This window comes from Spinacia oleracea, chromosome 6 (genome assembly GCF_020520425.1).
Source record: "Spinacia oleracea cultivar Varoflay chromosome 6, BTI_SOV_V1, whole genome shotgun sequence".
NCBI classification, from domain to species: domain Eukaryota; kingdom Viridiplantae; phylum Streptophyta; class Magnoliopsida; order Caryophyllales; family Amaranthaceae; genus Spinacia; species Spinacia oleracea.
The window spans coordinates 20,672,892-20,696,474 of record NC_079492.1 but is presented as its reverse complement, the minus strand read 5'-3'; the positions used below and the strand labels follow the sequence as shown (position 1 = coordinate 20,696,474).

The 23,583-nt window shown below is 37.9% G+C and overlaps 1 protein-coding gene and 1 long non-coding RNA gene across 2 annotated transcripts; both read right to left on the bottom strand.

The window, feature by feature from the left end:
* Positions 1-11,882: 11,882 nt before the first annotated feature.
* On the bottom strand, positions 11,883-16,962 carry LOC110799896 (uncharacterized). The gene is made up of 13 exons (XM_056832002.1): positions 16,570-16,962; positions 16,383-16,475; positions 15,607-16,290; positions 15,364-15,501; positions 15,128-15,205; positions 14,848-14,946; positions 13,396-14,699; positions 13,137-13,320; positions 12,968-13,060; positions 12,472-12,603; positions 12,247-12,371; positions 12,086-12,158; positions 11,883-11,990 (listed from the first exon to the last, which is right to left on the bottom strand). Exons 1-13 carry the CDS (start codon positions 16,960-16,962, stop codon positions 11,883-11,885), a joined length of 3,504 nt encoding a protein of 1,167 aa, XP_056687980.1.
* A 183-nt stretch (positions 16,963-17,145) lies between these two features.
* LOC130462439 (uncharacterized) lies at positions 17,146-18,414 on the bottom strand. Its single transcript, XR_008922651.1, has 3 exons — positions 18,245-18,414; positions 17,491-17,533; positions 17,146-17,295 (listed from the first exon to the last, which is right to left on the bottom strand). It is a non-coding gene; the product is annotated as an uncharacterized lncRNA (long non-coding RNA).
* Positions 18,415-23,583: the final 5,169 nt, after the last annotated feature.

The following is a 23,583-nucleotide window of genomic DNA, read 5'->3' as shown; positions in this document are numbered from 1 at the left end:
AATTGTATCTCCTTTCAAACTAATATCGACGTACTCGCGAGGCCATCTCCAAAAGGATCTTGGTGTCACATTGATTTCCACATAATGGAAAAAGGCGTCAATGCTCGAAACGTGTACTGCGTCCGCGTCCGACGACATGAACAAGTGACGGTTGAAATCGGGGAAGCTAGAAATTGGTAGATTATCTATGTCGATGCCTGGGATGGGGTCTACTATTGGGATCAAAATGTCTGGGTACAACTGGGTAGACCCAGATGCTCTTAACTTCCTTGATGTCCAATCCAAGAATGCCCAAAATGCCAGATGTAGGTCTTGTTGGTCTTCAATTAAGGGTCGGTGCAGCGGCAAAGCGACTCCATCTGGCATCGCCATTAAATCGCATTGGAAGCTTTCACGATCATAAGACTTCCTCAACAGCTTGTCCCTCAACTGGTTTCTTAAGTCAAATCGGATCGCGTCGCGTATGTACACATTACGGTGATAGTCTTCGCCGTCAACGTAGAACAACGTGTTATTGTAATCTACTTCTGGAACCAACTTAGAAGTGTATAAGTGTTTGAAATAGATAATATTTTTTGGATTCAATAGGAGAGTGGTCCTGCTATTATTACCCACTTCAATGTTGGCGATCTGTGAAGTAATAGATTTTCCTTTGGATGAGTGTTTGTGTTTTCGTACGGCGCTGAACATGGTGGAAGGATTAAATGTTGGGGAACTGTTTGTTTGGATGAAATGAACGGTAGGGGGTGGTTGAAAATGGTTGGGTCTCCCTTAAAAAGAACATATTTACTTGCACATTTATTTCATTTCTATTTCCAACCACCCAAGCCAGTAATTATGAATTTCAATTTGACGTAAAGTTGGTACACCATAACTGTACTAAACAACAGACGGTCATGAAACTGGTACACCTTATTGTAAAAAAATAAGATCATCTGAGTATGTGGTACACTTTAGTGTTATTTGGTACTAAAGAAGAATGAATTTTGATGTAATATGGTACGCAGTTGCAATTTTAAAATGGTACTTTTTAATACTAATGTGTACTCTGTAATAATTGTTAGGTACCTTTTTAACATGAAATTGGCACCATTCTAACATGTATTTGGCAGGTGTAACTTGACAACTTCGAGAAAAGAGAAGCGTTAGGGAAGAAAAGTACCTCAAACGTGACGTTGAACAACGCGTCTTCTATCATGAAATCTGCTTCTTTGTACGAGACGTAAAGCTCATTCACACGCCACATAAGCACCACCCCTCCACACAGATCAATGTTGTCGAATACGCTACTGTCATACTTTCCCGGGAGGTTATTTATAAGTTCCTTACCGTCGTTGTTGCTGATCCTAGCTTCAGTTACAACTATGAGAGATGGGTGGTAGGTTGCAAAAAGTGAGAAGAATGTTTCCCTGAAAGAAGGCCTTGTCATAGACTTGGCATTCCACACAACCACAATCATTCCGCGTGGGATCATCGTTGGGGGGACTCCGGCGAACATCTTTTGCCCTTCTACGCGTATTTCCGCATACGCCCGTGAAGGCTTTGAAAAATTCTTGTCCATGACTCCCACTACCAGACTAGAGAAGAATTGTTCCACCCTCATAACGTGGATTGCGTCTGAGTAGGATGCAATGCATATCTGAGCTTCGAAGTCGGGAAAATTATAAATGGGCAGATCTTGAACATCAATATCTGGCTTGGGGTCGATTATTGCAATAAGCTCGGAAGGGAACAACTTCCAAGACATTTCGTCTGCTAAAATGTTGGAACACCATACTAGGAAGGCCCAAAACCCCTGATGTAAATGGGGGTGGTCGGTAATTAGAGGACGGTGTGAAGGAGCAGGTCCTCCTTCGGTTGTAGCCATCACTGCACACGGGAAAGCATCATGTACGTACGGGGTGTTTGTCATCACCGCTGTAAGTTGCAACTCCAAATCTGACTTTATTGCCTCTGGTACGGTGAATTCCGCTTCAAATTCTTCGAGGTCGACGTAGTAGCTAGTGGTGTCATAGTCTACCTCAGGTAAGTTTGATGCTTTTGGCTGGTCGAAGTAAAGAACAGATGTTGGGTGAAAAATAAAAATTTTAGATGGCCTTGAAACCTGGTTTTGGGCAACCCTACTAGAAATGGACTTCATCTTCTTCATGCTGAAAATCTGGTTTATTGATGAAGTGATAACTACGGCTACTCAACTACGGCTACTCACTGAAGTTGAAAATATTTGTAAGAGGTAGGGTTGGAAGTTAAATGTTGTTAAGAATGCTCAAAAGGGAGTTTGTACCTATAAATACGAAGTCCCAGTTTAGGGTTCTGAACAGGTAGTTGTTAGCATTTACTTTTACTAACATCTTTGGTAGTTGTGTATTAAATTGGCCCTTACATTTTTATTACAATTGAACGACTAGTTTGGTACCCTAGTTTGGTACCCTTTTTAATTCATTGATCATAATTGGTACAACAGTGTTTACTATTTATATAGCAAATCCTATATAAATAATGTTCAACTACATTCGTTATAAATGTGGGTTAATTAAACCTTTTAATTGGTTGTGTGGTACGACCCCAATTGAATTTAGTCAATTAACAATTGAATTTAGTGATTCAGTTGTTGACAACGATTTGAGTGTATGGTACTTTAAAGTAAACCGTTTGGGTGAATGTATTATTCCGATTGGTAAATTAGGGTAGTGTAAGCCATTCACAATTTTGGGCAACATTAGATTTGTTAAAAAGGACCTTTTATAACCCAAATTTTGCGAGAAAGGACCTTATATAATGTTTTTGTCAAATCACACATTTATGTAATTTTTTTGTTAAATCACAGAGTTTCATACCCAATTTTCCTCCTAATTTATAAGCTGTAAAACCTAAAGTTGAAAAAAAAATCAAAAGAAAATCAAATATGAAATTCAAGACTCTGGAAAATCAATGTCTTTAGCCAACGTAAGCCACGTGTGCTGCTCACGTGCAAGTCAATGGGCCGGGAAAGCTCAGACAATGCCGAAAACTTCCTTTTAGGTCCCTTAAGGTGTGTTTTCACAAAAAAAATTATAAAAGGTCCTTTTTCGCAAAATTTGTGTTATAAAAGGTCCTCAAAGGTCCTTTTTATTCGAACAAATGGTAAATTAGGGTTATCCATTCATACATAATATGGGTAAAAATAAATATTTGGACAAGTATTTGAGTGTTTGGTACGTATAAGTATACATGTTGGTACAATATACTCTCGAGAATGGTAAATTAGGGCTAGCCATTCATACAAGGAATTAACAATGGTTTTAGGAATATATCTTACTAGATTTATATGTTTTTACAATGGTTTTACTAGATTTATATGTTTTAGGAATTAAAAATGGTTTTATATATTTTATATGTATTAGGAAAATATATTTTTTATATTTTATATGTTTTTTAATATGATAAATATTACCAAACTTAATAATCTTATACTTTGTTCTATTCATAGAAAAAATCGCATCAGGAATTGACACGTGAATTGATACGTGTCATTCCTGGTGTCTGTTTTAATATGATTATACGAAATTTAAAATATTTATAAACAACATATTCCCGAATGACCCGTTATCGAATACACGATTTGACCTAATATGAATCCGAACCCGTTGTAGTCATGTTTGACCAAATACACGATTATGTTTTATGGTATGTGGTTTAGTGGTTGCTAATATTAATATTAATAGTCATTTAAGTTCTGTTGGATTTATTTTTATTGAATTTAACCAATTTTAGTGGTTGCTAATATTAATAATTTGTTTTCAGATGATGGGGTACCAATCGGTTGCGCACGTTGTACCATACAATAAAGTCCCCTGATATTTTTAGCTCAAAGTAGTTCAAATTCGGTGAGCGAGAAAATTCCCGCCCAACATATCCCCTACAGTGAAGTGTGTCGAATACGCTTCTTCATACGTTTGGCACTATATATTTGAACTTGATTTTGTAGAATAGTATGTTGCAGAAGAAAAAAAATAAAATCCATCCTTCCACCCAACTGTCATAATGTCAAGATGTTCGACTGGCCACACGTCTCCTGCCGTCAATGTTGGTGCGACCGCCGGCCACCGGATTCTATGGTGTGAGACCGTAATGTGCCCAACGTGTACCAATTGTATTACCGAACTCCGCATTTCACAGAGTACATCAAATCCGATGAAGCTGTATTACAAGTGCCGATTATGTGGATGGTTTCAGTGGGTGGATGACCATAACTTAATTAAGGAAGACGATATGGTTCCTTCATCCCTAGTACAATTAGGGTTTGATGTAGTCAAAAATCACCTAGCTAGAATTGAAAAACGTCTAGATTTAGTGTTCCGAATTTGTGTAATATGCCTATTTGTAGTATTTGAAAAGTTGTTTTGGTAATTTGAATTTAATATCCCGATTACTTTGTGTAATCACTTATGTAAATCGTGTTCCGTCGGAATTGAATCTATTTATATTTCTTTATAATTATTCTGATGGGAACACTGGTTTTATTAATACAAACTCCATATTAGATTCGAAGCACATCAAAGACTAAATTGGCAAGTAAATAAAAAACTAAACGTTTACTAACCCGGATTTCATTCATACAACCTTCTTTTTGCTTTGCACGGGGATCCTTGTATGACTGCCTGAAACATTAAATAAGTATACAAACAGATAATTATGTAAGTACATAAGGGTATACTAAACTATATCTGAAACCTACATTTGGTACCCTTTTTGTTATAGACCAAGGTATACTAAATTATACCTGAAAATCTAATTTGTTATATAACCTACAAGGTTTGGTATTACAGGTCTGGAGGAAACTTACATGGAACTTCAACCCCACTAGATGATTCACTTCGTCGGGGAAGCATGAATTGGTAAACATTCGTTGGATAATGGAAGGTTGAATGTCTTTAACACTCCAGAACATCACAACACCGCCCGCACGGCCGGTTGGACCAAACACATCGTGCTGGTATGCCCCAGGTAATTTTTGGGCAAGCAACAACAGGGGGGCTTCACCAATTCTGGACTCAGTAATTATAGTCAGGGCTGGGTTGAGTTTCTGAAATATCTCATTGAAGTGTATCATAAACGAGGGTCGGGTCACACCCCTTGCATTCCATATAACAACCACCAACCCCTTTACTAGCAACGCCTTTGTTAGCTGGCCAGAATACTGGTCTGTAGCACTTACTTGTATTTGATGATATCTCCTACTTCTTCGTTTGACCTCGTGGTAGAACACATCTAGGTCAACTGATTGTAGATGCTTTGAAATTCTCATGACATGTAAGGCATCAGTATAAGAACCCATGAAGATCGGAGTTTTACGAATAGGGACCGCATATATGGGTGTCTGATCTATGTGAAGAGCCGGACGTGGGTCGATAAGCGCAAGATAATTTGCAGGGATGGCATCAAACTCTTGCCAAGCTTCCCACTCGATGTACGACAACAAACCACCGTGAATGATCCCTGTAGAATCGTCTGGGGTGGGTAAATGGTAAGGATCAATCCGTGGTCCTTCTCTTAACATGAACGTACCAGGGAACCCGTCCCTGTCCCATGTTTTTGAAAATATGGCGGCTCGAACCCATTCGTTAGAAATGGGGTTGTAATCATCATCTTCGAGTAATTCGTCATATGTTTTAAAGAACATTGTATTGTTTAAATCAATCTCCGGTTCCGTACCTTTCGAAGGGGCGAAGTACATTGAAACACGGGGATGAAAGTGAATTTGTCGTGTTGGTGACATTTCATGCGACACAACTTGTTTTAGAACATTCTCGTGGGGAGAATTATTTTTGTGGGGAGTGGTAGAATTATTATTATGGGGTGTTTTATTCATCTTCAATTGTACGTGGAAAGAGACAGACAACCAAACTAAGTGTTTGTTATGCAAAACTGAACTTTCTGGTTTGTCTGAGATTGTGTGGTTGTGATGTTGTTATCAAATTCAAGTTAAGTGTACTATAAGCTGGTTTTCATTATTATGAGTAGGTGTTCTGCATTTATAAGCATTAAGTGAACTATAAATTTTAAATACATTTTAAAGTACAAAGGTACAAGGGGTTATCCATTCATTCTGTCAACATTCATACCAATATGGAGAGTTCATTTAGTTCGTATAACTATATCTATCATCCCTTCATTTACTTGCATTTACCACACCCACCAAACAAATACGGATACCCTAAAACCCTAAAAGAGGTATCCTCCTTTAAATAGTTAAACCAGAACTCCAAACTCCTAACTGCAAAACACAAACATTTCAAACCTTTTCATACGGCATAAGAGGTCACTCAATAGGGGACATACAACGTCCAGGTAATCTAAGTTTATCTACTGTAATTGTTTAAATATCTACTATTCACAGCTTACCTTATTGTCAAAGGTGGAGATTAAACGTGAACATTAACTTTAATGTTGTTCGTTCATGGTTCCACCTTTTGATAGATCACCATGTATCAAATTATGCATTTTAAATTAATTTGTCTGTTGTTTTGGGTTACACATATTTGTTTTCGGACTCATATTTTTTTTTTACAAGTAATAATTCAAAAAACTAAAATGTATAATTGTGTACTCATACACCATACACACACTATTATATCAGCAAAAGTGTTTCCCCGCTTAAATATGTCGTTTGGTACTAAAAGTAAATACATTACGCAAAGAGTCTGGTACATGTAAGTTATGTGAGGTCTGGTACATATAGAGTTTGGTACATGTAAGTTATGTGAGGTCTGGTACATGTAGAGTTTGGTACATGTAAGTTATGTGAGGTCTGGTACGTATAGAGTTTGGGTTCGGTACAAGTATGTTATGAGGGGTCTGGTAGTGTACGTTGTCATATATAATTAAGATTTTAATACCAATCCGTTCGCTGTTATTTAGCTAAGATTTTAATATAACTCATTGTAGGCCATGGCTTGGAAAGGAAAGGAAAAAGTAGATAATGGTATGGAAGAGGGGCAAACACCGAGAGGAAGGCGCTATACAGCGAGGGAGAAAGGGAAGGCTAAGGCAATAGACACTGACGACATAATGGCCACTTTAGCTGAGTCAGGTGAGCGGGATGTGAAAGACGTTGTCGGCATATTCACGGTACGCAGTAGGGCTAAAGGTCAATTCTTCCCACACTTACTTGCTGCGGTTTCTAGGCACGGGGATGATGCAATTGGGGGTATATTATTTAACCCTAAATGGCCCTTTTTAACTCCGCTTAAGATTATCAGTGCACGACGTTTTAGGAAAGAAGCGTACTGCTTTTTGTATTACTTAGTTGACTCCTACAACATGGCATTTAGCTTTAACTTGCACAAGCTGAAAAAAATATTAATGAAGTGCATGGAGAATAAGCTATTCTATCGCTATCTGGTGAAGTTCTTTGAGCTCTTTAAGCCTCTCCAGTATTGGTTAGATGATGTTGTACATAGGTTAGCAGTGCATGAAAAAGAGTCTGGTCATTTTGGACTTTTGGTGCTAGGTCGCAAATATATGGGATTCACTGAAAGGGAAATAACGTTCAACTGGATTAATTTTGGAATGTTTGATCTTTTTTACTACTTACAATACGATGATTGTAAGTATTTGAAGTTTAAGAACGAAATGATAGACATTAATGGGTTAGACACAATGAGCGAGCTTGATTTGTTACTAGAAAATCCGTTTTACTCTGAACATAATTATCCTGAGTCTTACGAAAGGCAGATGGCATTGGCAAATGCAATGCGCTACACGGGGAAATGGTACTTCGATGAAGAATACATGAAGCATGTTGTGGAGGATTCAGCTGACGAAGAAGATAGTTCGAACAGCGACGCTAGTGAGGAGATTTAAAGACTATCATCGGCATTCGATTCATCGTAAATGATATGTGTTGTATTAAATAGTCCCCAGTCTCTAGTACTATTTCTTCTTATGCTTAGAAATCCTTATGTTATACTTCATGTTACATAAGAGACGATTTGTATTCGTATGTTTAGAACTTCTTATGTTTAGAACTCCTTATGTATTCGTATTGGTAACCTTGTACTAAATATAACTTCCCTTATGTTGTTTTTGTTATAGTCTCCAATCTCTAGTACTAATTTTTTTTAAAAGAAAGGGTAACATAGTCTAGTACTAGCCGGTTGGTAGTTAAAGGCAGTTTCATTATTTTCATTATTATAATAATAAAGGGTAGTTATTTATTTCCCCCGATTGGTAGTTAAAGGCAGTTTCATTATTTTCATTATTATAATAATAAAGGGTCATTATTTTCATTATTATAATAATAAAGGGTAGTTATTTATTTCCACATTATTGGTAGTTAAAGGCAGTTTCATTATTTTCATTATTAGGGTAGTTATTTATTTCCACATTATTTGGATAAGGACGGACCCAGTGATCGTCTTCTATAAATAGGTCGGACTACGCCACGTTTTAAGAGTGCATATTTAGGAGAACACATTTGTTAGAAAAACGAAAATCAAATGGCATCATCCGCAAACTCAAGATGGTCTAGCGTCCCGCGTAGACCCACGGCGGAAGAACGTGCCATGGCAGAAATTAATGCAAAGGTTCAACAAATCAAGGACGCGAAAAAAAATCAGCGTGAACACATAAAATCAACAATGATAAGAATGAGGTGGGAAGGGAATAGTCGGGCTGAGACCCTTTTCAAGGATTTGCTACAGAGCTATGACGATGTGGAACAAGGCGTTGATGAAATGAACAAGGTAATGGAGAATGGGATACGAAATTGCAAAGAACATATACATCGATTGAAATCCATCCAACGTCAGTTCTTCACATCGCTTCACCAGGCGCTGCGTATTGGTGGTCATGGAGATCTATATGACCATATGAAAGAAATCATTGAGCAATATGATGACGCAGAACAAAGGGTGATTGATCTTAATATAGGAATTGAGCGTATCAAGTCCCCTACACTTGCTCCGTGAGACAATACATTGCTTCGGGAGTGCAATTTCGTATGTTTGCTAAAGTAAGGTGTGACGCATTATAAGTTGTACATATTAATAGTAAGTTAGTGTGACGCAGTGTAAGTTGTAAATATTATGTTCAAATTTGTCATATTGTGTGACGCAGTGTATGTTGCACACATTACTAGTATTTTAGTGTCTCTTTGTTTATGAAATTAGGGTTTGAGATGTTTGTAAGTGTGTCTTATGATAATAACATTAGATAATAAATTTATTATATTAACATTAGATAATAAACTTATCTTTTCATTGCACACTAATTTTTCCATAAAACATGTATTAATGTTAATATTAAACATGTACAACTAATTCTAATATGTATTAATTTTTAACATGTACAACTAATTCTAATATGTATTAATTTTAAATTTCTGGTACCAATGCAAGGCTTATTCATTAGTGCAGTGCAATTATTGTCTAGGCGTGTTTGGGTAGTAATTAGGGCACAATTATTAACTAGGCGTGTTTGGATATTAATTAGGGCACAATTCTAAAAAAAAAGTAACAATTTTCAATACCATTTCGTATACCCAAAACGTATACCAACTAATTTAAATTTTCAAAACGACCATCTAACTCCCCTACTATCGTATGACGTACACCATCGAATCAAGGGAGTTTGGTATCTATAAATACCATACTTAAACCACCATTTTCCAAAACCAATTTTTCCCTCCAAAACACCTTTGTGTAACCACATTTTCTCCTCTTCAACCACCATGGCTTCTTCGTCTTCAAGCTCGGGAGGTACCCCAATTCCCACTCCTCCACACACTCCACCAGAGGACGTCCTTACTTTCGAAGAACTTCTCGAGCATTATTGGCAAGTGTTTGAAGCTGAGGGCATTCATGAGGAACACCCCGACCCGTTGCTCCACCTACACGCTGAATTGGATGCCGATTTAGCAATTCTAGATGTTCCCCTAGGTGTTGCTGGTGATCAGGAATTGGATGCCAATTTACCAATTCCAGATGTTCCCCTAGGTGTTGTTCCGGATGTTGGTGCAGTGAACGTCGAAGAGGCGATCGAGGATGTTGCTGTAGTGAACGTCGCTCAGGAGATCGAGGACGTACTTGAAGCTGATGTTGAACCTGATGCTGAGGAGATCGAGGAGGTTGTGGCTGAACTTGAAGCTGATGTGAACATAAGACCGAGAACTCCTCCTCAAGTGAATGAAAAAAAACGAAGGAGAGGAGATGAGACACCTTCCCCACCACCACCCCCGCAAGGAAGAACCTGAATATCTTGTTTAAGGAGGGAAGATGCTTATTCAACAATACGTTGTTATCTGTTGTTTAAGGAGTTAATCTGTTTTTTTATGTTATGTGATTTATGTTATGTGATTTAAAGTTTAAGATTAAGTTTAAGGTTTATCTGTTGTTTAGATGTGAATTATGGTGTTTGGTCGTAAATTTTAAATATTTTAATATATTATGGTGATTGAATGAACGTCATACGATAACCCTATTACATGAACGACTAATTAAAAAATCGGAAATTAAAAAATTACAGTTACATATTTCAGTTAAATATTTTTGTAAATACATACAGTTATTTGGATTAACTTACAGTTATTTGGATATCATTACAGTTATTATACACTTAAACTAACTTACATATAATTACAATTATTTTGGATCCAACGTAACAATGCATCCAACGTATAACTAAAGATTAACTCAAATCAAGGATGCCAAAAGACTAAAAGAACAAATGGAGAGACTAAAAGAACAATACAAGTACCTTATTCAACAATAACATTGATAATAATAAAAAGAACGCAACCAAGAGAACAAAGGATAAATAAAAAGTAAGAAGAAAAATAACACAATAACATAAAAACAACAAGTTATGAAACACAAATGAAATTGAAAATAATAAAAAATAAGAAAACAATATAATGAAAGAACAAATTATGAAACGAAAATGGTCTATTTTTCTACCATAAAGAAACTTTTCTTGTAATACGAGCATATAGAGGTAAAACAGTCCTTTTATGAAAAAAATCGTATTTACATAATCAAATTCTTCAAAATCAATCAGCGATTTCAATGAAATCAACGTGTTGTTACATAATTTGATTCATTAAAATCATCAAAAACACCAAAACTCGATTATTACAAAAACTAAATCATCAAACACACGATTATTACAAAATCAAATTCATCAAAACATTATTTGTAGAAGAAGATAATCGATTTAATTTGATGTTGAAGCAGAAAAATATATATCGCAAGAAGAAAGCAAATCGAATAAATAACGCAAAAAACAGAGATGAGAAGACTAGAGCCTTTAATATTCTTTTGTTCTAGGGTATTGTTCTTTTGTTCAAGATAAATGTTCTTTTGTTAAACACGCGCGTTATTTGTGTTTTTTATGTCGTTTTATTTCAGGTGCACGCATTGGGTACCAACTATACATATATGACTTTGGGTACCACAGCTATAAAAGTTAATATTGTACCAAACCTATATGACATTGGGTACCAGGCTAATAACACATTTTCACACCAAATCATAAGAAGTTTGAAATGAACACAACTTGTAGTACACGAACTAAAAACACAAATGTAAAAGGGATCAACACCAGCGAGTGTTGGGGGTAACAAATCATAAGAAATTTGACTAAACCAACATTTAAAGGGATCAACTTGTAGAACTTGACGACATTGCAATATAGAACAATGTTGTTAAAATATTACACACATATATTGGTGCCAAAACTACAAAATATTCCATCTCCTTTAACCAAAATGCATAATGTAAGGGAAGTATTGGTCACCAAACAACAAAAGCACGGTATAGTTCATACGCAACCGATAAACAAAGTTGATGATTAAACACTCGAACTAAAATAAACATAAGTTCATGACACTAGACTATTATAAATCAACGGCAATGGGTAGCAATTATCTCCGGTATCAATGGACGGCAAGAGTTGTAGTCTGAATTCAAATGGGACAAGAACAGAGCCTTTCGGGCAGCGCCTATCTCCCCCTGCCATGGAAAGTAAATAACCAGTATGTTATGCTAAGTGTATTTTAACATAACGTTATGTTCCAATCAACAAATTTGATTAACATAACACTTACCACATGCATTGACTTTTTGAAAGCATTAGCAGTCTCCCGGATCGCCATAAGCATCACAACCCTGCATGCATGACTGTGTAGGAGGAATAGCATAGTTAATTATATATTAAATGTACACAATTGAGGGAAAATAAACTAAGGGAATATCAACGGCCATATACTTGTCATTATAATCAGGAAAACCAACAACATCCAGGGGCCATTTCCCCATTTGCTTAGTCTGCCATGTCGGGGATGCGTTAAACTCCTTGTCAGTCTCCAGTAAGACGTAGTCAACGGCAGGTATCTGGAATTTAAAAAACTGGTTAAATGAAGCTAAAAACACTATTCAATAATGTTTACCACCGCAAAAATTAGTAAGGACTACAAATCTCTAGTCCGTATACCAATTTCTTTAATTCCGCAGAATGCTCTGCAGCGGGATTTTTATACATGCTGTCAATGAACCATATCTTCTGGTCTTTGAGTGCAAAAGCAACACACCACCAGTGTTCGTTTTCGACAACTGGAACAAAAACCTGTAATTTACAAAGTCTAATATCTCTTAAACCTGTCTTCATTCAGTAATAACAATGACACATAGGTGATGAGATATGGACTAACAAAACAGGTACACAATATAATGTTTGGTATTCAATATACCAATTCCTAACGACTATTGGTACCAATACGGAACAACACCATCAACTGTTTGTATCAAACCTAAGGACAATGGGTCCCAATCACATGCCATGTGAACGTTTGGTACCAATGAATATGGATAATAGTCACATGCATGATGATGTTTTGGTTAGCGATCATGTGTTAAGTCAACATGAGTCAACTATTGCGAACATACAAAATATCTAATAATGAGGGATGAATAGTATAAGATGGTAATACCACAGAAATATCCGAGGAGACCACCTTCCTAAGTGGTTGCGACCACTTCTTCAACAACCCAGCATATGTTTCTTTCGTCTTTAGCTTTTGATGCTGCCAACATAGGATTTAGCATTCAATAAACTGGATCAAACATAACGTATATTAAAGACCTAGTTTTAGTACTCACTGCAAACATAGAGTCAAGCATAAGTCTGCGACAACTCTTTGGAAATTCACTAGCCCACTCCCGGTTGTAGAGATATGCAATTGTACGAACATACTGGGAATTCACATAGGACCTGGGGTGAACAACCGAGTAACACATCTGCTGGTTTGCGTCGTTCCCATCACATTCAATCAACATAGCCCCTCTGCAAAACAACAACGATTTAGTAAATTTCAACAAACAGTGGGGTAATTATCATCTTTTAGAGAATCGAACATACCCTGCTTTCTTTTTGGTGTCGTAAGCCTCTACGTACTTCAAAATAGAACTGTCTGCCTTCGTCATTCTAATACCTAGTCGTTGACGAGTTGTTCTCATTGCTATTGCCTTCTCACTAGGCTTACGGGATCTCTTTGTCGGAGTGCGGGGTTTGGGACTAGGTTTAGGCCTCGCTGCCTTTATTCTTGTTCTCACCTGACCATCACCACCTGGTTCAGCACCATCAAAATCTTCAGGATTGGAACCATGAACAGCACCATGGTCCAAACCTTCACCCCCACCCCTTGTATTCTCGGTCCCATCGGCACCTGGACCCTCTGCATTATCTGCACCTTCAGCTTCACCCGTTGTACCACCATTTGCTCCTTGGTTCTCATCATCATCATCACCAGGTTTATCTTGATCCGCGGTATTACCAACATCTTCTTCATCTTCGTCACCTTCCTCGCCATCTTCTTCATCATCTTCCTCGCCATCTTCTTCATCACCTTCCTCGCCATCTTCTTCATCTTCGTTTTCGGGGTCCTCCAAAACATGATTTTGTGGCTCCACAAAATCATTTTGTGGTGGCTCTTCTATTGGGCCATGGGGGTCTGCCTCTTGCTGCACAACAGGCACCACTGGCCCTTCTTCTTGTGGTCCGCCTTGGTCTCCCTCGGTATGACCTTGCTGGACAGGCTCATGACGTGGCTCTTGTTGTGGCTCGTGTTGCGGCAGTGCCTCCATAGGCTCATTCTGCATGGCCTCCAAGTGCTGCACTAGCTCAACCACTTGCTGTGGGGGGGCCTGCTGTGGGGGTCCCTTCTGCAGTTGCTCTGCCTCCATAGGCTCATTCTGCACTAGCTCAACCACTTGCTGTGGGGGGCCCTGCTGCACTTGCTCTGCCTCCTCCATAGGCTCATTCTGCACGGCCACCACTACTGGAACATGCAGAAACTCAAACACGGGCTGCTCCACAGGCAAGGACTGGTAATTCACAAACACATTTTCTTCACCTCCCAATGGTTGTTCCACTGTGTGTTGCACATTGTCTGTTTCATCCTCCTCCAGTACAATGACATCTAACTCACTCAGGACCTTGTTGACCGACTTATCCACCGCCATTGGCTCACCATCCACGTCAATATAAGCATTATCGCTGATTTGGCGATGGGAACTGCTAGCAGGGGAGGGATCTTTTTCAGCAACACCAGGGGAGGGATCTTTTTCAGCAACACTTTCCTTTGCCCCCAGCCTGCGTATGATTACTTGTTCTCGTATCACGGCACGGAGGTCTTGCAGTAAGGGGGCCATCCTTTCCATAACCTAATACCAAGGTCAAACAAATAGGACGCTTTAGTCTAATACATTGACACAATATTATTAATAATGAACAGTCTATAAAAATGCAAATAATACCGTTTGGTACACGTTCAGTATTTACAAATATATTCTAGTTTCTATTATTTGGTACACAGTCCGGTGTACCAAATTTCTTAACCACCATGACACTCATAAGTCTTTCATCTGCTTTAAAAGACTTCACAATAATACTTTGGGGGATTAAGCAGTCCTTAAATGAAAGAATAACCATTCTTTCATTGTCATTGGACAACAGAATCCTCCCAAGGTATTATTATAAGCTTTCTGAAGCTACACTTGTACACTTGTATATCGTCCTTCAAACAACAGCATATAGAATGTGTTTAATACCAATACCAGAAAAATTGATATCAAACTACTGCTACTCATACCAGATTAGCAACCTCTTCTGCCAACGGCCTTCTTTCTCCAAATAGAGGATGGGGCTCCCGGTAAACAACATCAACCGTCTGTTGAAATGAAATAAAACCAAGAATATATTTAAGAAGTACTAATAACAATGTCATATTTAAAGCAACAAACACCACATATATTTAAGAAGTACTAATAACAATGTCATATTTAAAGCAACAAACACCACATATATTGATCACATGAGAATACACACCGATAACCTCCCATAGTCTTCAGTAGGCTTCCTATCATGAAGTTTCACCTTCTCCACTTCCTCCTCAGTCCAGACTTTTAGTCTGGGGAACTCGTCCCAACGGACAGGAAGCCGACATAAACGATCTAGATAAAAAACCTGCCAGAAATGGATAACTAATTAAAACATGCCAGAAAAGGACTACAACATACAACACTTATAATGAACATACTTATTAAATGTCAATTTCAGGAGAGCACTCACCAACAAAAACAAAACACAACCACCAGTCCCAGCCGCATAACCCTGAACTTCTAGCTTCCGCTGGCATGTGATCGCGTAGTCTAGCAGCCATTTGTGACAAAACTCACACCAGTTATACTGATCTGCGTCCTTTGCAACACATACAGCACCTAGCAGTTTCGTCGACATGTTTGCACCATCAGTAGAAGGACAAAGAATCTGTCCCATTAGCACAATCATGAAGTTCTCCATGAACTCAGTCCTTTGACGTTGATTTGCGAGCGGCACTAAGTTGCCGAGCTTGTCCAAGGGACCTAACAACACGCGAGTTGCGTTGGATATCAGTACTGTGGTCTTGTTGTTTGCAGGGTTTTTCTCACCATACTTCACTGCATACGCTAGAGCTTTTCCAGCCGGCAAATCAGAATCCTTTTCAGGGACGGGAAGCCCGCTGTTCCTCAAACCAAACACATCTTCCCAATGGCCAGGTGTGATCGGCAACACATGCCCGTCACCACCTACCAGATAACTGTTGACTCCGTCCAATCTGGTCATCAGCCAATAACAAAGCTGCCTCGGAAGCTTGGATATTTTCAACTCCAACAATCCTCCAAACCCCATTTTTTGCACACAGGCTCTTCTAGAGTCATCAAATCCAGCAATGATCTTTGAGAAAGCATCAGTGCGGCATATAACACTCGGTTGCTACCAACATGCCATTAAGTAAGTCAGAACCTAACATAATATCTGCTTCACAATCACATAATCATAATCTCAAGAATTAAATTACCATATACCTTGCGATCGCAATTAGCCCTTTGGGTAGCAACTACAACATCATGACACTTGGCATATTCACCCCTAGACATTGGATGTTGGGGGATTGGAACCTGATCAGAGGGTACAACAACATATTATTAAACAACTAGTTGATACTAATTTAATGAATACATATTAAAATAACGGTATAGATGTCATTCATACCCGCAGAAACACTCTCCTATTCTTGCCTCTCTTAGTCATTCCCTTATCTTTAAGAGGAGACTTTCCTTTTCTACGCTCTTTATCAACAATCTTACCAACCTTTTTCTTCAGCAACAACTTCTTCTTCACAGGCTTCCCCTGTTCTTCCTCGTCATCAGTATCCCCACGACGCCTCTTCCTAATCACCTTCAAATGTTTCTTCCTCAACCCATGTTGTTCATCTTCAGGATACCGCCTAACATTTTGGCCTACATGCTTCGGATGCTTCTTCCCCACTCTACGGACATCAGCTTCTCCATCTTCCTCGTCATCCTCTTCATCATCATTTCCTTCATCCTCTACATCATTAGCTAAACGCCTGCTCTTAGCATACTTCCTACTGCGCTCTTTCATCTTCAACTTAGCACGAGCATCAACTTCAAGATCATCATAAAACTCATCATCCTCCTCTACAACAACAGGACGCCTTCCTTTAGCATTACCCGTTTTCCTGCCCTGATTTTTCAACTTACACTTTACACCAACATCATTTTCCCCCTCATCCTAATCCTCATCTACATACTCTTTGTCGTCGTCTTCTTCTTCGTCCTCTAATTCCTCACCCTCCTCTTCATATGGTGTATCTTCACTATCATCCCCTGATCCAACGAGATCTTCCTCGTACTCTTCATCATCTTCATCAATTTCCGGTTCCACATACTTCTTACGGTTACTAGTGCCGGGTACCTGGGGAGGTTTATCCTTAAAAACTTCATTTATTGCAAATTTCTGCTAATATACGAAAACAAATTCCATGATTACGTAATGCACAAACATATTCATGATTATTTAATGAAAAGACATATACAATATTAAGTAATACCAACCAAAATATTATATGGCTATCATAAAATTATATAAACAACACTTAACAACACTCACCCATTGCTTATTTGATCCGGTGTGACCCTTTTTGAAGACCATCCTGAAATTACAAGGGGCCAATAAAATGAATAAGAAACTGAATAACAAACTAACAATTACTTCAGGATTTTGAACTTTCAGAACAGCTAGGCATTACCAAACAAATACGACACTGAATAAGAAGCAACAGATGAACACATAACCAAAACATAACAAATATAAGCAATATTAAACCCTACGTTTGGTCAATTTATATAACAATTCAATAAACGAGTAACACAAACATTAACATATTTTAAGAACATTTTGACCAACATAAGCAGAAATCAAAATGACAATTAAAGAACAATTTTTGTACCTCGGGATTATTAATCAAATTTATTATAACAGAACCCACTCCAAACCATCTAATTAATACGTATTATAACTATAATTCAGATAAAGATTTATGACTACAAATTCATTACTAACTTGAATCAGATAATGATTATTTAGTACAGAGTACAAAGTCATTTCCAACTACAATGTAAAATTGCATGCAAATTTCCAAACTATGTAAAAAATCAACACTTTCTATATTCCAGAAATCATACAACTTGCATAATAATCACCAACTTATATCAGAATTGCATAAAAATCATACCAAATCCCGAATTATAAACCCTAATTATATTATTGTTAATAAAAATCAGATTTTTACCCAAAATCGAAATGAACCCTAGATTATAACAGCAGAATACCTATACAATATTCTTCAAGATTAACTCTTTACCTGAGATTTCGCAATTCACCAACTTCCTCTCGCAAGAAAAAACTTCAACCTCCTATCAATTATATAGTACGGGACGGCAGTTAAGAAGTGCGGCGGTTTTACGGCAGTTACGAAGTTGTAGAATGGGAGGCGGTTAATCGATTGATGATTCCGAATTTGGAGGGAGAAGAAACGAAACGAGTGGGAGACGAACTGCAAGAACTGAAGCTTCCCAGGTAAGTTTTAGGAGAGAGAGTGAAAAGTTGGGTGTTAAATTTTATTACATCAGTTATTACAATTTACAGTTGCCAACAATATTTCCCCAAAATAATTAAAAGGAAAACATATTATATTTTTTGAATTTTGAATTTTGGACCAGATTTTTAGAGAGAGAATGAGAAATAAAAGGAGAAAGAAATTAAAAGTGGGCCAAACAACTTCATCCCCTTGCATTTACCTTTATACCCTTGGTATAGTCTTCAAAGACTCTAGCTGGTAGAGTCTCAGAAACCCTCGGTCCTGAACTCGATCGCACAGAAGCAGTTCGATCGCACAGAATGGCTTCGATCGCACAGAACCACAGTTGCTATTCTGCTGCGCTATTGCTGTTTTGTTCGTGTTTAGCTGCTGTTATTGCGTGTTATATGCAGTGTTGTGGAAGCTATTTCATGCCCGTGTACAACCACTATCAAGAGGCAAGCAAGGCTCGTGAAAACGAGCTCAAAAGGGGCTGCTGCAAGGCCTATACAAGGCTGTTTGTGCGCACAAGTACAGCAGCTATGGCTGCTGTTCTGCTCGATGTTTAGCTGCTGTTCTTGCTGTGTTTGGCTGCTGTAATGGCGTGTAATACTGCAGTGTTGAGGTTGTGGTTTCTTGCTCTTGTGCAGCTACCAAAAGGGGCAAGCAAGGCTCAAATAGAGCCACGAACAGCAGCCAAACAGTGGCTGTAAAGCACGAGTGCATTGCTGTTTGTATGCCTTGTTGCTGTGGCTGTTTGTGTGCCTTGTTGCTGTGACGAAGCTGCCATGATGCTTGTGTGCTGTGGCAAGGATGTGGCTTGTTGTTGTTGTTCATTTGCAGCAACTAATGGCTTGCAAGATTGATGGAAAACACACACACACAAGGCTCGCTGCACATAGAAATCGTAAAGCATATTATTGAAAATCGAAAATCAAAACATTAATTCGTTAATCATTTTTACAAATCGTAAAACTTATAACTCGTCGACAAGCATAATGACACATTATTAACACGTTCATACTCAAAATGACTCTTACGCAATGAGAATGCGCGCAAAAGGCATATTTAGAGCAAAAACGACTAAAATATACGCAAGACGAGAAAATGTTACGATAAATGCAAAAATGCAATAAACGAACTAAAAACGATAAAACTAAGCGAAAATAATAATAAAATGCTAATAAAATGAACTAAAATCCTAAGCTAAGAGCGACATAAATGTCGCTCATCAAACTCCCCCAAGCTAACCCTTTGCTTGTCCTCAAGCAAAGCTAGAATGAGAAACGGGGAGGAGAATGAGCTTAATTATTCAAAATCAAAATTACGAAAATAAGAACTACAAGAATGCACACTAACTCACTTTCGTAGGAATCACGGTTGCATTTAAGCGCATGCAACAAGCTCTTTGAACCCCACAATCGCTCATGAGGGCGAGTGGGATGTCGCAAGGGTTTCCAAAGAGAAACACCCATAACTCTTCCAAAAATTTGAATCAAGGCAAGAACTAAAAATGAAAAATAAACAAGAAAAAAAAAGAAAAGAAAAGAAAAGGAAAAGAAAAGAAAAAAAAGAAAAAGAAAAAGAAAAAAAAGAAAAAGAAAAACGAAACTACAAAACTCAAGATAAGGGCCTTTATTATGGAACGAGCACAAAAGAATCCTAATATTACTAACTAAATAGACGAATGCACGCTAACCAATGTCCTAAGTCGAGCGAAAGATTCTAGCATCAAGCAAAGCGAACTAAGAGCAATCACTAATCAATTCCCCTTCAACCGAGCATACCACGTCAAATCTCTAGATCCTATCCACCCTTGAGAATAGTGTCTCGAGACACCACGAAGGCGCCGGAAAACAAGATTAGGCTACCCGACATCTTAGCATGACAATCCATTCCATAAACTTGACCAAATCCTCCCTCCACCGACAATGACTCAACTCAAAAGGGTCAAGAGGACTTTTAGGGTGAAACGTAGGCTATGGGTAAGGTGTGGAACAAATTTGGTAATTTGGTGCTCATACCTAAAGTGGAGCGCAATGAATGAACTCAACTCAAGCAATCGAACCATAAAAAACTCATACCACTTATTTGGGGTACCCCCAAGCTTATTCAACAACAATTCTAAACTATAACTCTTTTTGAACTTTTCTTGATTTGATTTTTTTTTTTTTTTTTTGTGTTTCAATTGAAACTTTTCTCATGCCTTGTTTTTCTCTATTTTTGGCTTTTTCAAAACTTTTATTTCTCATTTTTGTTTTTGCATAATTTATTCACTATATACAACACATTTCCCAAACTTTGCCATTCATACCAACCAACATTCATTCCTCAACTTTGCATAATCATTCAAAACCATCAAGCATCATAACTCAAAGCTTCACTATCACTTCTACGGGTGAAAACAAAACAAAGGCTATTAAGCTTGTAATGTGCTCATAAGAAATGAAGGGGCAAGGCTCAAATGGCTAGCAAGGGGGCAAATGCAAATAAAAACATATGAGAAAAATAGAAAATAAATTCCTAAACTAAAAAGAAAAATAGTCACCGAAAGAAATGCCTCTATCGTCCCCTAAAGTAGTTCGGTCGCGGTCTCGGGAAGGAAATAGTCAAACTCGGGAGATAAGAAAGTCAATGCTAAGGATCCATGCCACTCAATATATGTATATGTGTTTGGGATAATTTGAACATGAACCTCACATGGGAGCAAATACCACTCTCTCCGGTTTCAAGTCACTAGAGAGATCGACACCATCTTACCACAAGCCAAGGGTTCAAGACGCATTCTACCCAAAGTTCAACCAACTTTCTTAACACCTAAATCCTAGATTCGACCCAAGACATTGAAGACCGTGCAACCATCTACCAATTAGGAATAAAATCATTCTAGCCTACAAGTTCCAGTTTTATTTGCCCAAATCAAGAATAATGCCTAAAAGCTAGAGAAAACTTGCCTTGACAAAGATCGAAAAGAGAAAAGAAAGAAAGAGAAAAGAGAAAGAGAATAAGGAAAAGAAAATGAAAAGAAAAGAAAAGGACACAAAATCAATGAAACTAATCAAGGAATATGCACAAAATCCAAAATATTCACAAAATCAAGCAATCCATCACACGGAGATTAAAGTAGCAAACAATAGAATATCCCCCCAAGCTCAAATTAGGCCATGTCCTCAAGGCCTAAAACCAAACTAGGAGGGGCACAACTACCCATCCAACCAATGCCCCGCAATAAAGATGCCCAACCCAAAGAATGCATGTGAGTTAGAAGGATATTACCGGTGATGACGTGGGAGCAAGTCCCGCAAAGAACCATAATAACGAACGAACTCACCAAAAGAATAGCCGGACATGGCAAAGATGGATGCAAAGACTTCACCATCAAGAAAGCTTGAGCCACAAAAAACTTCAAAAATCAAGAAAAATTAGTGTACATGGACCAAATGGCCAACACCCACGGGTTGCCTCCCGAGAAGCGCTCTTTTTACGTCACTAGCTTGACGCCTCTTACCTCTAGTAAATACCCCGACAATGATCGCAATAGTTTGTCATATGCAATGGCAAACATTTCCAATAGTAACAAGTAGGCAAGAGTCAAATGAGATGCAAGCACAAAGTAAAGCGCAACTCTATGCCTACAAGGGGTAGGGAACCAAAAATAAGAAAAATCAAAATGAAAAACAAAAGAAATACTCCCTTCTTTTTGCTCCTTTGGTAAAGGAGAATCATTAGGATCAATAGAGGAAAAGGAATCCTCAAGCGGTGGGAGTCTTGACAAAAAGGGAAAAGAAATGGGAAATGAAGGATAAATGTTGAGTTTTCTCTTTCAGGATGGGGAATGAGGGAAGGGAGTGGGAACAAGAGATTCACAAACTACTTCACTCACATCACATAAAGCACAAGAAATCTCAACATAAGATCCTTCATTCACTTTAAAATCTTTTTGGTTGGCACATTCACTCTTTTCCTCAATTTGAATCGATTTAAGCACTTCAAGGCAAAATGGAGCAAATAGATTTTCATCACCATCATCGAGGCATTCACTCAAAGAGGAACGAGTAGGAACAAACTCTCCAATACTCAACTCCTCAATGTCATGCATCATAGGTGGCAATGTAGCCTCAAACTCATCTCTTCTCCATGAAACATCCTTAATAGATTCTTGCAATAGGTTAGAAATTCCCAAAAAGCCTTTTACAACTTGTTGGGACATGACTTCAAATGAACTCAAACAAGATTTTATTCTTAGCTCTTCTTGAATTTCAAGATATTTTATGAAAGCAAGCCTCATAATTAATGATTTTGGAGGTTCAAAATTCAAAGAGCTTAGGAAATTATCATGGAGAAAGAGAAGATCATTAAGCAAAATCGATTCGTCATTTTGAGCAACAAGAGAATTTGCCATTTTTTTTTGGTTTTTAAAGAAAAAGAAAAAGAAAAATGAACTAGACTAGCAAACTAGAATGAAGAATCAAACAATGATGCCATTCCCCGGCAACGGCGCCATTTTGATAAGGTGTTTTTCCGTAGTTGAATAGAAATTCACCTCACCAAACAAAATTTATAAAACACCTAAACTACCGGCTATATTGACTATAGCGGCAAGTATAGGGATCGTCCCATAGGAATGGATATGTTTGACTTATCAATCTATGCGTTCACAAGCTAGTTCGAATAAGAATTTGAGTTTTTGAATTAATCTAATCTAAGCTAGAAACGCAAACAAATAAAGATATTCTAGAGGATTCGGGAATCGGCAAAGGGAATCGCATCAAAGAAATAACAAGGTCAAGACATTCATGAATATGCAACGACATAGCGAATAGGGGAATGAAAACTAATGACTGCTCGCCACCTCTCGGATAGAGCACGCGAAGCAACCTAGCCTATAGAAAAGATTTCGCATAGTCCTAAGCTAGATTAGCTTGCATATAATAGGAACTATCATTCACTTGCATGAATTAGGCTCACAATGTCTTGCCAAACCTAAATCATACATTCCAATCTAATCCAATCAACTAGCATTTGCAACTACTACTCAATTGGTCATGGAAAATCCTATCACTGAATCACATTTAATCACAACATCAATCATGAATTTTCCCTAAAATTCCCCAAATTCAATG

Coding starts and splice junctions, on each gene's coding strand:
- LOC110799896 (XM_056832002.1), bottom strand. CDS start 16,962: ATGAAAGAGCGCAGTAGGAAGTATGCTAAGAGCAGGCGTTTAGCTAAT. Junction 13,321..13,395: donor GACACCAAAAAGAAAGCAGG/GTATGTTCGATT, acceptor GTTGTTTTGCAG/AGGGGCTATGTTGATTGAAT. Junction 12,372..12,471: donor CTGCGGAATTAAAGAAATTG/GTATACGGACTA, acceptor TTTAAATTCCAG/ATACCTGCCGTTGACTACGT.